Below are 17,400 nucleotides of genomic sequence, written 5' to 3' on the forward strand. Positions count from 1 at the left end.
TCACAAATATCCTAGACTTTAAGAATGTATGTGTGTGTGTGTGTGTGTGTGTGTGTGTGTATGTCTATGTAAACAACATCATGGGAAAACCCAGAGGCCTCCCAAACAAAAAGAGTAGATACTATTTCTTCTCTTAGATTTAGATTTTTAAGAATCATACAAGTATACAACACTATGGGGAAACAACCATGGCCGAGTTCAATCAGATTCAGATAGCTAATGATATGAGTTCATGTTTGAGTGTGTCATTAGTAGTAATCTATTTTCATGTTTCAGTTCTTTGCACTTTTAAGTGTTTTAATCTATGCTAGTCCTCCTTCAATTCCCTTGGAATGAAGGATTACTGACATAAGAGGCAAACATATTCTATTTCAGTTCTTCCTACTGTTTAACAACTACAGGCATCATAACCATTTGAGTGATTGTTATAGTTCTATAGGTTCCACAGAAGTACAGGTCAGAACATTCCTTAATATAATGTGACACAAGTCATGAAGGAAGGGAACCAACTTCAGTCATCTCCCTCTGAGTAAGAGACATCACCATCCATATATTGCTATATTCTTTTGTCTTCCATATGTAATTCATTGGGAATCCTTTCAACTCTAGAACATATAAATTAGCCCATTAATCTTTATTTCCTGTACAATCTCTTAATCCAAGCCATCACAATCTCTTGCTTCATGACTACAATTATTTTCTAACTATTTTACCTGCTTCTACTTCTACTAGAAGCTATTCTCCAAGCAAAAGTTCAAAGTGATCCATTTAGAAAGGTAAATCCTATGATGTCACACACTTGTATAAAATCATTTCACAGCTTTATACTGTACATTGAATAAAATCCAAACTCCTTACCCTTACAAAGCCCTGAATGATCTAGCCCTTACCTTCTTTGACATCATTTCTTCCATTTCTCTATTGTAAAAATGCTTCAGTCACATGGCCTTCTTTGAGTTCCTCCAATATCAATACATAAAGTTCAAATGTGTTCAAGACCATTTTTGAAAGTTGCTCCCGTATTAGGGTCTTTGTACTCCAATTGTTTCCCATGGGAAAGCCTTGTCCTAGATCCAGATTTCTTTTTTTTTTTTTAAAGATTTTATTTATTTATTCATGAGAGACACAGAGAGAGAGGCAGGGACACAGGCAGAGGGAGAAGCAAGTTCCATGCAGGGAGCCCGACGTGGGACTCGATCCCAGGACTCCAGAATCACGCCCTGGGCTGAAGGTGGCGCTAAACCGCTGAGCCACCCAGGCTGCCCCAGATCCAGATTTCTTAATCTTGGCAGTGTTGATGTTTTGGACTAGAAAATTCCTTTTCTGGGGACTGTGTAGGATCTCTGGCTAGATGCCAGTAGCATTTCCTACCTAGCTATAAGAACCAAAAATGTCTCCAGACAATGATAAATTTCCCCCAGTAGAGAGCCACTTTAAATGATGGACTTTTCTCTTTCCTTTATTTTGCATATACCCATCTACTTCCTTCTACGTCCCTCACACTATCTTAGGTGTTGAAAATACTACAGTGTCTAATACAGACAAAAATGGTTATGTTTCAGAGAGCTTACATTTAAATGGAAAAGATAATAAACAAACTATCAGCTCCAACCAGAGACTAATTTAAATGCCAACTCCTCAGGCCGCCTCCCCTGAACAATGAAATTAAGGAAGCCATCATCTCACTTTTGGTCACATCACTTAATTTTTATTCTGTTCATAGTAGTTAACACCATATGTTGTATTTTATGAATATAGTTATTTATTTATTGACTCTTCCACAGAGTATAAGTTTTATGATAACAGATTACCAGTTTGTTTTGTTCAATGTGGGATCCCCAGCTCTACAGAGTAATGCCTAGCACTAAGTAGACATCCTATCACAACTTGTTGAATGAATAAAGTAAACTTCATAAGAACAGAGAGAAGTCCTTGATTGATAACGTACAATTCTATGCATAAGGGAAATCGTCATCGGTATTACTCAACTTAAAATAATAAGAAAAGAATCTGTGGAAGCTGTCATTTCCCCAGTATTGTTTTATTCCACTCAAATGAAATAGATATATGGTTTGAAATGAAATGATCAAAATCAAAGTAAATTTCTAGGAGTTCTAATCCAAATAAAGGAAATATAAGAGCAAACTCACTCAAGAAGAAGGGGAAAGGCCTAGAATTCTGACACTAAAAGTAAACTGGGTTTCTTCCTTCAAAAAAAAATTTACCAGAAATGTAACTCTTTGTTTCAAAGCAATGGTTAATCTTTGCAGGGATTTTTTTTCCTTAATAATTGGTGTTACTTAGACTATCAGCATTATAATTTGGATAGGACTTTACCTGGTTTAATTTATTTACTGGAACTATTGTTATTCTCAATTGGCATTTCACTTGAAGTATCTAAAAATCATTAGTTGTCCTGCCTTTAAAATTTCTGCCTAATGAAAGAGGCTCTACTCTAATGTAAACTTTAAAAAGGCAGAAATCGGGATTCCTGGGTGGCTCAGTGGATAAGCATCTGCCATTGGCTCAGGGTGTGATCTTGGAGTCCTGGGATCGAGTCCCACATCAGGCTCCCTGTATGGAGCCTGTCTCTCCCTCTGCCTGTCCCTCTGTCTCTGTCTCTGTCTCTCTCTTTCTTTCGGTGTCTCTCATGAATAAATAAATACATTTTTTTAAAAAATAAAAAGGCAGAAATCTCTCTCTTTGCTACCATTATATCTCCAGAACATAGCACATGGCAAGACAGTAATATTTGTTGAATGAACTAAAATATAATAAATAAAAGCTAAATTAAGTTTAGCTTACATTTACAACTAAAGTTTCTTTTAGTGGCGCTCTTATTGAACAAGAGAGAAAAGTCAGACTCCCTCATCAAAAGTCTTAGTGGCATCATTCCAATTTATTAAAAGAGTATTTGTTAGGTTACGCAAATTATAAACATCTATGAATTGGTCTTTTACATTAAGAACAAATGTAATTAAACTTTGATAAAAATTTAGCTACCTACCATTTACTGCTAGATAGATACTCCAAGAGGTTGGAATAAAAAAATTATATATATATATATATATATATATATATAACATGATAGATTAAATTAATTGATATCCTATTATACACTGTCAATACTATAAATGTTATCTTATAGATTACTGTAATTGTTTTGGAAAAAAACAGTGGTGTTTGTTTTTTTTGCTTCAAGATCTTAAAAAGTGGCATTTGGCTTGGATTTAAATATATCTACTATAGGAAGCTTTCAGTTTTATTTTTTAATATTTTTTTTAAGGAAGCTTTCAGTTTTAAAGGCAACTGACATAGAGTGAAATGGAACACTTGACAAGTAGCTACGGTCTCTACCATTATTATCCTATGGTTGATGCTTCACTTTTGTGATATCAGAAAGAAAATGTGTGCATTATCAATTTTGTAATGAAAGCCAGGGTTGTTCTTGTACATTTTTTTTAGCTCTATGCTATTTCTTATTACAAATTTTTACCTTTTAATGGAGATAGTAATTTTATAAACTTTTCCCAAGATTATTCCATCCACTTACTTGGATATTATACCCAAAACGTAAAAAAAAGAAAAAAAAGTGTTTTTTTTTTTTTCAAATTGCATCAAATTTGCCACATTTATACTTTAATGTAGTCAGTAATAATCTGCCTAAGATATGGCATTTTTAAAGACATTTTACTTATTTATTTATTCATGAGAGACAGAGAGAGAGAGAGAGAGAGAGAGAGAGAGAGAGAGAGAGGCAGAGACACAGGAGGAGGGAGAAGCAGGCTCCATACAGGGAGCCCAACAGGACTCGATTCTGGGTCTCCAGAATCACACCCTGGGCCGAAGGTGGCGCTAAACCGCCAAGCCACCTGGACTGCCCAACATGGCATTTTAAAATTGTCATTCATTCGTCAAGAACAAACTGAGTCCCAAACTTTGGGCTAATGGTAAACCAGGTAGTATACAAGGGAAAGGTAAATATGTAAGTAGGCTAATAAGACAAAATTGTGTGTGTGTCCTAAGAGACAGATCAAAGCTTAGAATAGAACATCATGGCTGCATCTGAGGGCGTTTCATCCAGGGGTGTTGGATCTGGATATGTTTTCATGTTTTAAAGGATTTTAGAGATGGTCCACCCCAACTTTACTGAAGAGAGACTGCCAAGCATCATGCAAAGAGCACAAGCTTTGAAGACAGGCAGGATTAGCTTCACATCTTGACTCTGTCACAACTAAAGTATGTGGGTTTAGATAATTCATCTCTCTCCTCTCTCTCTCTCTATCTCCCTCTCTCTCCCTCTCTCTCCAATTCTTTCCATATAAACTGGGAATGAAATTACTCTGTCACAATAATTTTGTAAGGAAAATGTTTACAAGGTCCTGTACACAAATAGGCATGTAATCAATAGTAATCTGCAACAGTTTTTAAATGAGCAGATGAAGGGATCCCTGGGTGGCTCAGCGGTTTAGCGCCTGCCTTCTGCCAAGGGCCTGATCCTGGAGTCCTGGGATCAAGTCCCGCGTCAGGCTACCTGTGTGGAGCCTGCTTCTCCCTCTGCCTCTCTGTCTCTGTCTCTCTCTCTCTGTTGTGTCTCTCATGAATAAATAAATAAAATCTTTAAAAAAATAAATGAGATGAGGCAATAAACCAAAGGATAACTGATTTCTACAAGTTCTTGGAGGAATCACCGCAACAGGACATCAATTTTTTTTTTTTTTAACTATACCATGCTTCTCTAGTAAGAAAAATGATCCTTTAAAAGAGGAAAGGGTTTTAGGTTAATTTGATCAGCTAACAGTTTGGAGAGTGTAAGCTTTGGAGTTCATATCTATAAGAAAAAAATAATGTTTTAAAAATTATTTCAGGGGGATCCCTGGGTGGCTCAGGGGTTTGGCGCCTGCCTTTGGCCCAGGGCGCGATCCTGGAGTCCCAGGATCCAGTCCCGCATCAGGCTCCTGGCATGGAGCTTGCTTCTCCCTCTGCCTGTGTCTCTGCCTCTCTCTCTCTCTCTCTCTCTCTCTCTCTCTGTGTGTCTATCATGAATAAAAAATAAATAAATAAATAAATAAATAAATAAATAATAAAATACTTTAAAAAATAAAAAAATAAAAAATTATTTCAATATTAGAATCTTTACATCCCTTGCACAAATGAATACTTATTAAATGAATGAGTATATTTTTAAATGTGAAAAAAATGTTGAGGAAAACCTATTTTTATTTTCAAAAACAGAACCCAGATTTAATATGTAAAAGTATCTATTGCTTTATTGGGGAACCTGGGTAGCTCAGTTTGGTTAAGGGTCTTTTTTTTTCTTTTTAAGATTTTATTTATTTATTCATGAAAGACACACAGAGAGAGGCAGAGACATAGGCAGAGGGAGAAGCAGGCTCCTTGTGGGGAGCCCAATGCAGGACTTGATCCCAGGACTCTGGGATGATGACCTGAGCCAAAGGCAGATGCTCAACCACTGAGCCACCCAGGTGCCCCAGGTTAAGTGTTTTGACTTAAGTCATGATCTCATAGGTCATGGGATAAGCCCTGCATGGGGCTCTGCTCAGAGGGGAATCAGCTTGAAGATTCTCTCCCTCTGCCCCTCTCCCTACATGCACACTATATCCCCCTCAAATAAATGAATCTTTAAAAATTTTAAAAAATAAAACATGCATTATTAAGTACCTTCTTTAAAAGGTATATGAAACTTCTTAATTTGTGGACTGGATCATCAATCCAGAAATCAATGAGATCCAGTGTCTGGCCATTCTCTTTTCATCACTTGCTGTGTTTATACACTGGCATAAGGCCTCTGGCATTCTGGGACAGAGCAAATTACCAATGTGCAGAAAACATAAAGTCACTTTTTTGCTTTTACAGACCTTGCCAAACATTTAAAAACTTATATGCTGTGCATCAGTAGTCTTTCTCTGGTTCTCATAAAGTAGTTTTTACAAAAAGTGAAAACATTACTCATAAGCAACTACAAAGAATATAAAACAAGCTTAGTAGATTAAAAACATTAAACATTTACTTTATGTAGAAGTAAATGACTATATGTTATGTACCTTCCTCACAGCTGACTCTTGCATTGAACAAATTTCAGACGTAATGTTCCCTCAAAAAATAATCAACATTCCCAACCCCTTTATTAAAATGTCCAGATATATTTTTAGGTTAATGTACAAATGAAATAAGTTATAAAGTTATTATCAGCAAAGCATGTGATCCTCAAATAGTTTTTTTTTTATTATTTTAAAAGAAAGGATTTGAAACTACTTTCAAAGTGATACAAACCCTTATATATCTAAACTGGGATTTTGGGATCCCTGGGTGGCGCAGCGGTTTGGCGCCTGCCTTTGGCCCAGGGCACGATCCTGGAGACCCGGGATCGAATCCCACGTCGGGCTCCTGGTGCATGGAGCCTGCTTCTCCATCTGCCTGTGTCTCTGCCTCTCTCTCAATCTCTCTCTGTGTGACTATCATAAATAAATAAAAAAAATAAATAAATAAACTGGGATTTTAGTTTCCATGTTCTAAATTTTAAAACACTGAGGATCCCTTACTAGATTTATTACCTGGGATCTGATTCTTATTCCATGCCTGCTTGTTTAAAAATTGTCTAACATTATTTAAACAGAATTATCTCTTTCAAGCCACACACTGAATCCACATGTCTCTTTTATTTCAAAATGTTATGTCACCTAACAGAAGATCTACTTTAACCCACATGTTGAATCTAAATAGCATGTCTTTATCATGAGTTCTAAGAGGCCAAAGTATTACTGAATGGGTTATTTCCTTGAACCTATTACTGGCATTCTAGAGCTGTTTGGTGTTTGCCTTTCTGTTCCATCTTCTAGAAAGAACAAAATTATAGCTCTCAAAAGAGCCATTTTTTTATTATACCAACCGCAGCTGGCATTTTTCTTAATACCAGATACAATACTTTGCTGGCCTAAATTACTGCATTCTGAGCAGGGTTAGAAAGGGTCTATGAGGGATACCAATGAGAAAGAAACCAGGCTTTAAAGAATTCTTTATACAAGGCAGGTGGAGAAACTGATTTGGGCTTATCTGTGTGACCTAGCCAGAAAACCTTTCAAACAATGCCCTGCTTTTCTAACTTTTTTTTTTTTTTTTTAAGATTTTATTTATTTATTCAGAAGAGACACAGAGAGAGGCAGAGACATAGGCAGAAGGAGAAGCAGGCTTCATTCTGGGAGTCTGATGTGGGACTCAATCCCAGGACCCTGGGATCGCGACCTGAGCCAAAGGCAGATGCTCAACTACTGAGCCACCCAGGTGCCCCCCTGCTTTTTCTAACTTCACCAAGATAGAATTATTTGCAAGAATTCTGCATGCAGATTTTTTTGTTACAATTCTACCAAAAATTTCAAGTCCATTAAATACAAATTCTGCAACGACTGTTTTGAAAAACCAAAGGTATGTTTAGATTAGTCAGAGCTGCCATGGATCTCCAGATACTGTCCTCAGGTGAAGTGCCAATACAATGACCTTCAGTGTAATGGAATTTCATGCTAGCTAAAACAACGTGTGACACTCCCAGTTGCCAACAGGAGTGCAGGCGCTGCTTTGTCCCCTTCTCAGTAACTATGAGGCTCCAAGAGGTATTTCTTCACCTTTCACACAACTGTTACTCAGTGCTTCTGCTATAGATAACAACAAAAGACTCTGTAAACTGAACAGTCGCACTAGATGTTGACTGGAGAAGAAGAAAGAAAGAATTTCTTCAGGCAGTTAATCAGTTTATACACCTATACTGATTGTTGGCTAAGCTTTTTAGTCAAATGGTTTTGTTCTGCAAAGCTGGATCTAGTGTCTTTTTTGTATGTTTTTTAGAGGATTATTTTGAATGCAACTTTAAAACCTAATTATTTCATATTTCCAAAGTACCAGACCATAAAATGGTATCAATTCTAACAGGCAAAATAATCTAACATGAAAAATAATTTTATGCTCTTAGAAGTGGGTGACCTTTACTAACTCATGTTGTTTCTTGAAAAATGAGATTGATTTTAAGTGAGTATGACAACTATTTATCGATAGCTAAAATATCCAAACCAAATGCTATTTATTTCTATTTTTAAAAGTTTATCATTTTCACTTTTTAAACAGTAATAGCAAGAAACACTTCTCTGAACTTTGCCAAGCTGTAATATTAACCTTTGTCCAAATGCCCTGAAAGTAATTCACATGCAGCAACCTAAAGCCGGCACTTAGGAACTGAGTTCTGCCCTCATTTGGCTATAGTTTTAGATATTCAAGAATGGATGCCTTGTGTGCCTGTGTGTGCATGAGCCCCCCCGTCCCCCCAAACATTGGCCTACAGGTTTCCTAGGACTAATTAAAAGTTAAATGAAAACTGAGCAGTGTGAACAGAAAAGTTTCAATTGACAAGACTTGGTAAATACTGTAAAGGCTATAAATGTGTTAACATATGCAAAGAGTATATTAAATATATTATTCCAAATTATCACTGATAAATCATCTAATAGTTGAATAAGTTCATATTTCCAGATTAAAAAATCTCTCATTCTTCCCTATCTCAACCCCAAACAGTGTGCATATACATAAGACTTACACCTTTATTTGCTTCATTAAAAAAAAAAAAAAAAAATCTGCCAAACAGCTAAGCCATTGTTCTCACATAACTTCTTCTGAGGTGGCATGAAAACCACATTCCTGAGCATGGCATAATCATAGTGTCTGACCCCCCAAGAACCATTAAGTCAAATTCATTTACCCCCAGAGGGCTACACACTATTGTACCCTTTCCACTTTCTAGCCACCTATGAACAATGGAGAGTAATTGCAACTGTCACGGGCAGTCAGTAGAAAAAGTAAGCCAGAGATATTTTCCCAGTTTTCTGCCAAACCTATCCAAGCACCTAATAACCATGCCCCCAACAGAAGAAAGACCCACAGTTGCTTTTAAAATGCATCAGAAAACAGCTTTTTGAACAGTACCAGAGGACAATAACCAAACTTATGCTCTGAATGTGAAGCTTAAAAAACTCAAAATTAAAGACGGAAACTTCTTTTGACTGTAGTATAGCTTCCTGAACTAACCCCACAGGCAAGCCTGAAAGGAGAGTGGAGCTGCTTTCCTCCAAGCTTATCATCACTGCTGTTGCTGCTTTTAAGTTTGACTTGTAAAGAAAACAAGGGAGGAAAAATGTCTGTCCTCCAATGGAATGAGATCACAAGGCTTGGAACAGGCAGTCTTCTCTGCTCTACTCTCAGTTATCACCTAGGTCAGAGGAGAATAAAGAACCTTGGAGAACACATCCTATATCTCGGGTACAAATGGGTTAAACTCCAACACAATAATATAAATGATCTGCTGCCTCGGAAAATAACATTCTCCGTTCTCTTTCAACTTGGCCTTCAAGCTCTTTAAGGCATATTAATTATTATCTGTTTGAATTTGACTCCATTAAAGATTTTGGTTACTGAATGTATTGATTGGCACCCATTCATTCTCCCACCACCAAATCATACTTAATCATAACCTGGATATATGTAACTTTCAAAGAGAATGGATAAAAAAGTGAAATAGTCCAGCATTTTCTGGAAGTTTCCAAATGCTGAGATGCTAGTGTCCTGCCTTTTGGCAGAATGCTCCAATGCAGTAGAGCCATAAGAAAGACAATTGCCTTTTTCATTGGGAGAACACGTGCACATACATACATATGCAAAAAAGTTATTTATACACATATTTCTACATGTATATTAATATAAATCTGCTGATATTTTAAATATATATTCAGCTTCTACCAAAAAATATAGAGTGATACATAACTAAATATTTTAATATTGATGAATAAGTATTTTTTCTCAAAATTAATCCTTTAGAACTCAGAATCAAGTGTGCTATTGGCAACAAACAGAAAGCCATAGATTGCCTACTATGCCCTAAGAAAATACACTTTAAAATTAACTGAAATGACCATTTAATTCTATTTTTGTATGAGAAATTAAGCCCTCTCTCACTGTTAATAGTAAAAGTTTATTGAGATATGAATATTCAGTATCATGAAGTCCATATAGACTTTTTCTCTTAGTTGTATGTAATGTCTGATTCAAATAGAACCAAACCAAAAATGTTGCTCCTGTTAGTACAATACAACCTTTTATTAAGCTTTCTCCATTTATCATTTCTGGTTTTATATCTAGGGTATGTACATTCACACTTCTAATATGTAGAATGTATAAAATCATCTCGTAATAGGCAGTTTGTAATCCTGATATAGATATATCCCTACTTACAAGGTAAATCATTTATTTATTTTTTTTAATCATGAAAACCACAGCCTTTTGAAGATACGGTGGGGTTATTCTGTTAAAATAACATTCCATTTATCTAAAGGCACCAACAAAGAGAAAATAAGAATCCCGATAAATCCACTTTCAAACTAGGAAGAAAAACAACAAAAACAGAGAATGCATGAGGCAGAGGGGGTTCGGGAGAGAAGCACTTTATCACAGTTAATATTTCAACATATTAACTTCATTTTCATACATTTTGGATCAAAATAATTGCATATATATTACCTTTTATTTCACCAAAGTTCCCTGATCCCATTGCAAGAAGTTTGTCTTTCCAGTCCTTTGAGAGTAGCTTTTCAATACTGGGGGTTTCTAAGTAAAGAAAAAAAAATGTAAGCAAATCAACATGACTATCTTTACAATGAAGCTCATTAAAAGTCTATCTGCTAAAAATAAGGCCATCCCTATCCGGGCCCCAGTTCATAATGACTTCATCAACAAACTGATAACAGGGGGGAAAAAAAGAATGTGTTTTATCACCTGCTGTTTCAAAATCATTAGCTTTTTCCTCTTGCGGAACAAAGCCGTACTAATTCTTTATGACAATGGGTACATATAAACCTGCAGTTCATTGTTTTTCAATTTGGTGAACGAATTCCTGCTATAATAGATGCTTGTCAATTTCAGGGTGTTAGTCTGCAGTCAAAAAATAATTATGTTGATAAAATGCAGAGCAAAAAAAAAAAAAGGCAAAGAATTAGCTCTTAAATCTGCTACATGTAATTATATCCCTCTGTGTGTTTACAATTACATCCACTTTATAATATGTGTTTAACATCGTATGGTGGTAAGCACACTGTGGAAAGATTTGCCAGTACCGTGAACATTAAAAAAAAAAAAAAAAAAAAAAGTTGGTATAAAAGAAGCTTTACAAAGATTACAAAATCTAGAAAAGTGAGTAATGCCTATAATGGAAACCTATTATTTGCTTATTTCGGATTTGTCTCACATTCTTTAAAAAGCCCAGTATTGAGACAGGGCACATATATTTGAAAGAGCAAGGTTATGCTTTAGTCTGATATTTGTTTCTATATATCTCATGGTTTTTGACCTCTTCTTTTGTGTTGAATTTTAATGTATAAGTAAACATAAATGCTAATAAAACTCCCAAACATTAAACTCAATTCCAAACAATGTAATTGTATATTCTTGTCAGCATTTAGATGGGTACACAATTACAATGGCTTTCAATCCCACGATTAGCACTGCATTCAGTTAGAAAATGGAGTGTACTAAAAGATAAGTGTCCCAGTATGCTCCATCTAAATAACAATACCCACACTTATTATCTGGATCTAAGACATACACTGCCATTCTCCACATTGGTGTTTATGTGTATTTGTGTTTGTTCAGACATTTGTTTACCCCCTACTAGGAGCATAAAGGGAGTACATGTTAACTTATCAAAGGGACCGTCTGGCCTACAGACCATAAGATTATTAGAAACTGGTTCATTTTCCCCACAGTAAAATGCATTTTAAGGCATCATCACCATCTTTGGCTAATGCTATCTACTTTTCTCAGGTCTCCATCTTACAGCTATTGGCTATCAGAGTCACAAAGCCTGTGAGTTTTCAACAAAGTGGAGGTGAAATTTCCTTGGAAAAACTGTGAAAATATGGAATGTCTTTTTTTTTTTTTCAGATGTCAAAAACTTCTGTAAAATAAAATGGTGAAAAGCTCTGAATGATTACTGCTTAACATAATCTATAGTCTATACATATGCTGCAAATACACACACATACACATATGCACCTATCACAATTACTGTGTACACATTTACATTTACTAAGGAATTTACGATGGAATGTGTAAGATATATTTTTTCCCTTTGTAACAAAATATTTCTAATTCTTGCATTTTAAGGAAGAAAGAGCCTAAGAAATTAATTTTACCTTTTCTTAAAATATCCCTATTTCTGTTCCATACTGGTTTTGAAAATGGTAATGACAATTCTGAGTAATAAGATGAATTAAACCTCTTCTTACTGTAATCAATATTTCTGTTCATTGAGGCTTAAAAAGTAACTTTAAAATACTTCTGCAAGGATTTCCAATGTTTCTGCATTCCCAGTAAACACTTCATGAGCGAAATCATTTTTTAAACCTTATCAGAGTAGGTCAAACAAACACCACTGTTTCTTTTTTCCAGCACTCCACAAAAATTCTTGAGTAGCATGTAAACAGGGCACAGCCAATACGGTATTTGCAATAGAGTACTGTCAGTCATTAAAAGCTAACAAACCTTTGCAAAGCAGGAATGCAGCAATAGAAATCCATTGTGCACTAACAATAGGCCCCTGAACCTCCCGGCACCAAAAGCAGACCATTTTACTTTTAAGGCTATTGTCTGCAAAGTCCATGACAAAGCTTTTCCCCTGCAGCTAGACAAAATATTCACTGTAGTGTGCTCATAAAGAAACAGAAGTCTTCTGTCTAAGTTGCAGAGTTAAAGTAACAGCCGCCAGATTTCTGAAACCTGCAGAACATTCCTGGCCTCTTTATTAACTTACATAAAGATATAAGGCTCCTATACAAAGCCACTCCCCCCCCCCCCAAGTACCTGACTTTGAATATCCACAACAGAAAAATGAATACCTTCTTTAAGACCAAGTAATTTGGAAGTTGTAAAATCAGAAACATATCTAACTCGGGGTTGTCAAGTCTGTGGATGAATAAAGACACTAATATTTGCAATTTGGATGAGGTATATACTTTAAATTCAGATTCAATAAACATTTATTGAGCAACCTATGTGCCAGGAACTATGCTTGATGCTTTTACCTGTCTGTATTCTCTCATTTAATCAGAGCAAATACCTGACGACTCAGACTGTGTTATTATAACCATAATACAGTTTAAAAACAAAAGCAAAAAGAAAAAAAAAAGGCACTTGTCTGAGGTTTCACAAAATGTAATGGGCAGAGTTGACTTTTGAAGTCAGGTTTTGTTTTGGTTTGTTTTGTATTTTTTGCCTACAAATTCTGAACTCTCTTGTCAACAATGAAATGATAATGATAGCTACTATTTTGAGGGCTAAGTGCTAAGCAGTGTACCAGGTCCTTTACATGTGGTATCTCAAACTTCTCATAATAATCTTCTGAATTAGGTATTTCCCTAAGCTTTGGTTTCTTAAGTGGTAAACAAATGCCTCAATATCTAATTCAGAAGATTATTTTGAGAAGTTGCCCATGGGGAGCTTAAGTTCAACCTACTGGATCCCAATGTTAGGGGGACCAAAAGCATATCATTTCACCCACTTCACCTCTCTATCTGAACTACTATACAATAAAGAGCTTTAAGGAAATCCACATCCAGTATTCCTCCAATGGCTAGTGTTCTACTTTTTCTCCAGTTGTATTTCATGAAGAAGTGGTTAAGAAATGCTTTCACAATGGATCCTAATAATGATGGTTAATGATGAGTTCACAACGGTCCTACTGAACTCAATGAATGCACAGCTTACAATGACTGAATTTCTCTGAAAATGGTAAAGAACCGAGAGAATATAAATGACTAGAACTGTAAAAGACCAAATGGCAAAATCCCAATATTTATAATACACCTGTTCATTAAATGTGTGAATGTGATTAAAGTGAAATTTGACACAATTATATAAGTGTTGCTTCAGTGTTTATGGACCAAAAAAGATAGTAGTTATCGATTAAATATTCCATTTTCTAACATGAGATGTTATTTTTTAAAATATGTGTAGAGATGTATTTTATACTGTGAGTATGTATAGAATGTTTATGGACATCTTTATTTTCCAAAAGTTCAAATTCTGGATTACCCATTATTTTCACATTAAGATGTGCCACAGTTTTACTATAAGCCCTTTAAAGATTCTCCTGAGAGTTCTCTCCAACACTGAAGTATCACAATTACCACTGAAATAAAAACTAGTACTCCCTATGTTAAAATAAGTGTGAGAGATAATAGTAGCTCTTATTATTTGCATAGCATTTCAGTTTATATAATTGCTGTCAGATACAACAATGTTGTCAATGAATGGTATGCATTGTTATTACATCCGTTTTGCAGATGAGAAAACTAAGGCTCAGGGGGATGCTTTACCCAGCATCAGCTAGCCAGAAAGTACAACAGAGGGATACACAATCAGGGCCTCTTAATTCAGGGATCTGTTTCTTTAGGGGAAAGATAAATTCGTACATATTTTAAAATAAAAAATAAAATAAATGGTAAGAAATAAGTGATAAGATAAATTAGAGGGTGATGACATATATCAATCTATTAATATTAAGATGACTCTAATTGGATTACTTTTGTCTCTTTCTGCCATCAGGACCCTTTTGATTGTTTGCTTGATTTTCCCTCCTCACCCTTGCCTCTTTTGCTCACATATGTTTCTTCACATCAATGCCTATGGCAATCCCCACCAGTGAATGGCCCCCCCAACTGTGCCAGCCATTGTTACAACAGCATCCTGCCTCTTTAGGGCCTGTTCATTCCCTATAACTCTCACTCCTTTTTCCCTTCAGTGCCAAACACTCTTAAGACTGACTCCCTCATCTGGAACAATGAGACCTAGAGACTCATGCCAACATATTGTAATTCTCCAACAAGCTGCCAGTGCCAAGAATTAAACCACATTCGCTCCAGTGCAGTAGCTTTACACACAAGCTCAGGTTTTTGCTTTGTGTTTATGTAGGTTTTTTTCCTTAATCTCCCTTAAGCTGCAGTGGCAGAGCTCATTGAAAAATTGAACAAGCAAAAAATATGTATATGTAATATCTGACTTTTTAAACAAAGTCCCCAGAATTAGGTCTTACCAAATCTACCTCTGTGTATACTTTAATTTTGTAGCTTAAACTGAGCTGTGTTATTCATGACATGTGATAGGATGCACATTTAGGGATGGGAGTTGTCTTTTGGAAGGAACAACAGTATGTCTAAACTTCAAAATATAGCAATACCTCTTCAAAGTCAAGAAGTAAAAGCATATGAGGATTATTCACATAATAGAATCAGAATGTTAAATGTGGAAGGATCTTTAGATATCATTTAGATAAGCATTTCATAAAAGTAATCTACTAAGTATAACACATTGGACATAAATGGTACACAAATCCTTTGGTTACATAAAATCAAGACAAAATAAGCATTCCATTGTCATGTTAATCTAATTACATTACACAAATTTACATTTTGTTTCTACAAGATTTAGATCTATTTATGGGCTAAGAGACTGTCAATCTTTAAGTGAGTTATGGATTACATAGTATTATTTAAATATTTAACCAAGAAAATCAGTGTTGGGAGAGGACTGTTTCATTTAATACAATTTGGGAAATAAATGGTCTAGACCAATTTCTTCATTTTACAGACTGACACTATAAATGAAGGTTAAAATATGCCTTAAGATCATAAATCTAATTAATGATAAAGGTAGGACCTGAAGCCTAACTCCTAATTCAGTGTTTTTTTTTAATATGCCATACACAATAACAAGTTCCTTTAATAGTCAAGTTTTTCAAAAATGAAATATTAGTCCAGTCTTATTTGCCTCATCTAGTTTTAAACAATTATTAATGATAGTTGATCTGGGTGACTGATCTCTGAATTAGGTATCCTTAACTCAGTATTCTACTCTTGCAAACTTTCATTTGATGGCCAACATAAAGCTGAAGAATAAACACAAGTTATTCTTGTGTTTATGAAAAATATATTTTTCTTCAAAAAGCTAATTACAATTCAATGTGCTGTTATTTAATTATTCAATACTGACAATAAGATTATTTTTGAGGGGGAAGATTGAGATAAATCTGGAAATTATTTTTTTTTAAATCTGGAACTCATGTACCCATGAGTTTAATTACTGTTGACAATATGTATAGGCCTAGGCAATATTTTGGGGAAAATATTAAATAATGTAATGGAAGTAATGTAAAACTTCTATATATCTGGAAAGTTATTTGTCCACTGAAGACCACAGGGCCTTGTAATATTCCTATTATCCAAGCACTACAGCTAGTCTGCCCCTGAAAATGTCAAGTTTTTCTAGGAAACATTAAAAAATAATACATACAACAACACACAAGAGGAACACATCTGAAATTCCAAAGCATTAGAATTTCAATAGCCCTCATTTTTATATGTAATTATCCTAAAGTGAATTAAGCTCTACAAATACTTTACTTTTAGTGGTGCCAAAATACTTGTTTGTTTCCACTTGAAAGTTAATAAGAGCTTGTTAACAGAAAGAAGAAAAAAATTGGCGTGCTGACTCAAGTTTTAAAATGTTTAATGTGCAATCAGTTTTTGGAATATTGCAATATTTAAATCAATACTTACAAGCTTAAAATTTCTCGTTGCACAAGCTGAAACCAGTAACACACCTGCCCAGTTATACTCAATCTTATACCACATTTTAGAAGAGTATGTTTTTCATCACATGATTAAACATGCCATAATCAATATGATATAATTGCTACATCTCAATAACTTTGGGTTTACTCCTCACAAGATGGCTCTATATTTTCTATGCAAGAAATAATTCCATTAAAAGAGAGACATATGAGGCTATATTGCTTAATCTACTCCATAGCTCAGAAAGTTGAGTATATTTCTATGCAAAACTTTGTTTTGTCCTCATTTCAAAATTTAGATGCCAGCAAAATAACATAAATAATTTGGGGGCAACATTTCAAAAAATCATTGCTAAGAAGTATTCCTCATGTACAAAATCTTACTTATGTTGTGCTACTAAACATTTAAAAAAGCCTTAATGTCATACAACTGACTCCATCACTTACTAGTTTTGTAACCTTTGGCAAGTAGTTTAACCTCGGTTTGCTTCAACTGACTCATCTGTAAATGGGAATAATAATTGCACTCATCAATGTGATTCTCAAAATAACTAAAGGAGATAATTTAGGTAAAGCTCTTAAAACACCACTGGGCACACAGTAACACTTAAAAATTTACTAACCCTACAACTGCAACTTAATATACAACAACCCCAAAGAACTATTTCAAAGATCAAATGAAATATATACACATGTGCTTCATTTTGCCCATTACCAAAATG

At 35.0% G+C, this 17,400-nt stretch overlaps 1 protein-coding gene across 13 annotated transcripts in view; it reads right to left on the reverse strand.

Moving 5' to 3' along the window:
- SOX5 (SRY-box transcription factor 5) overlaps positions 1–17,400 on the reverse strand; it is a 999,299-nt gene that overhangs the window by 212,633 nt on the left and 769,266 nt on the right. For all 13 annotated transcript variants that reach the window (XM_055318826.1, XM_055318829.1, XM_055318827.1 and 10 more), the window contains one exon: positions 10,576–10,662. In XM_055318826.1, coding sequence (XP_055174801.1) covers positions 10,576–10,662 — 87 coding nt within the window. The remainder of the gene's footprint in view (positions 1–10,575; positions 10,663–17,400) is intronic.

The sequence above is a fragment of the Nyctereutes procyonoides genome, unplaced genomic scaffold, assembly GCF_905146905.1.
Source record: "Nyctereutes procyonoides isolate TBG_1078 unplaced genomic scaffold, NYPRO_anot_genome, whole genome shotgun sequence".
Lineage (NCBI taxonomy): Eukaryota > Metazoa > Chordata > Mammalia > Carnivora > Canidae > Nyctereutes > Nyctereutes procyonoides.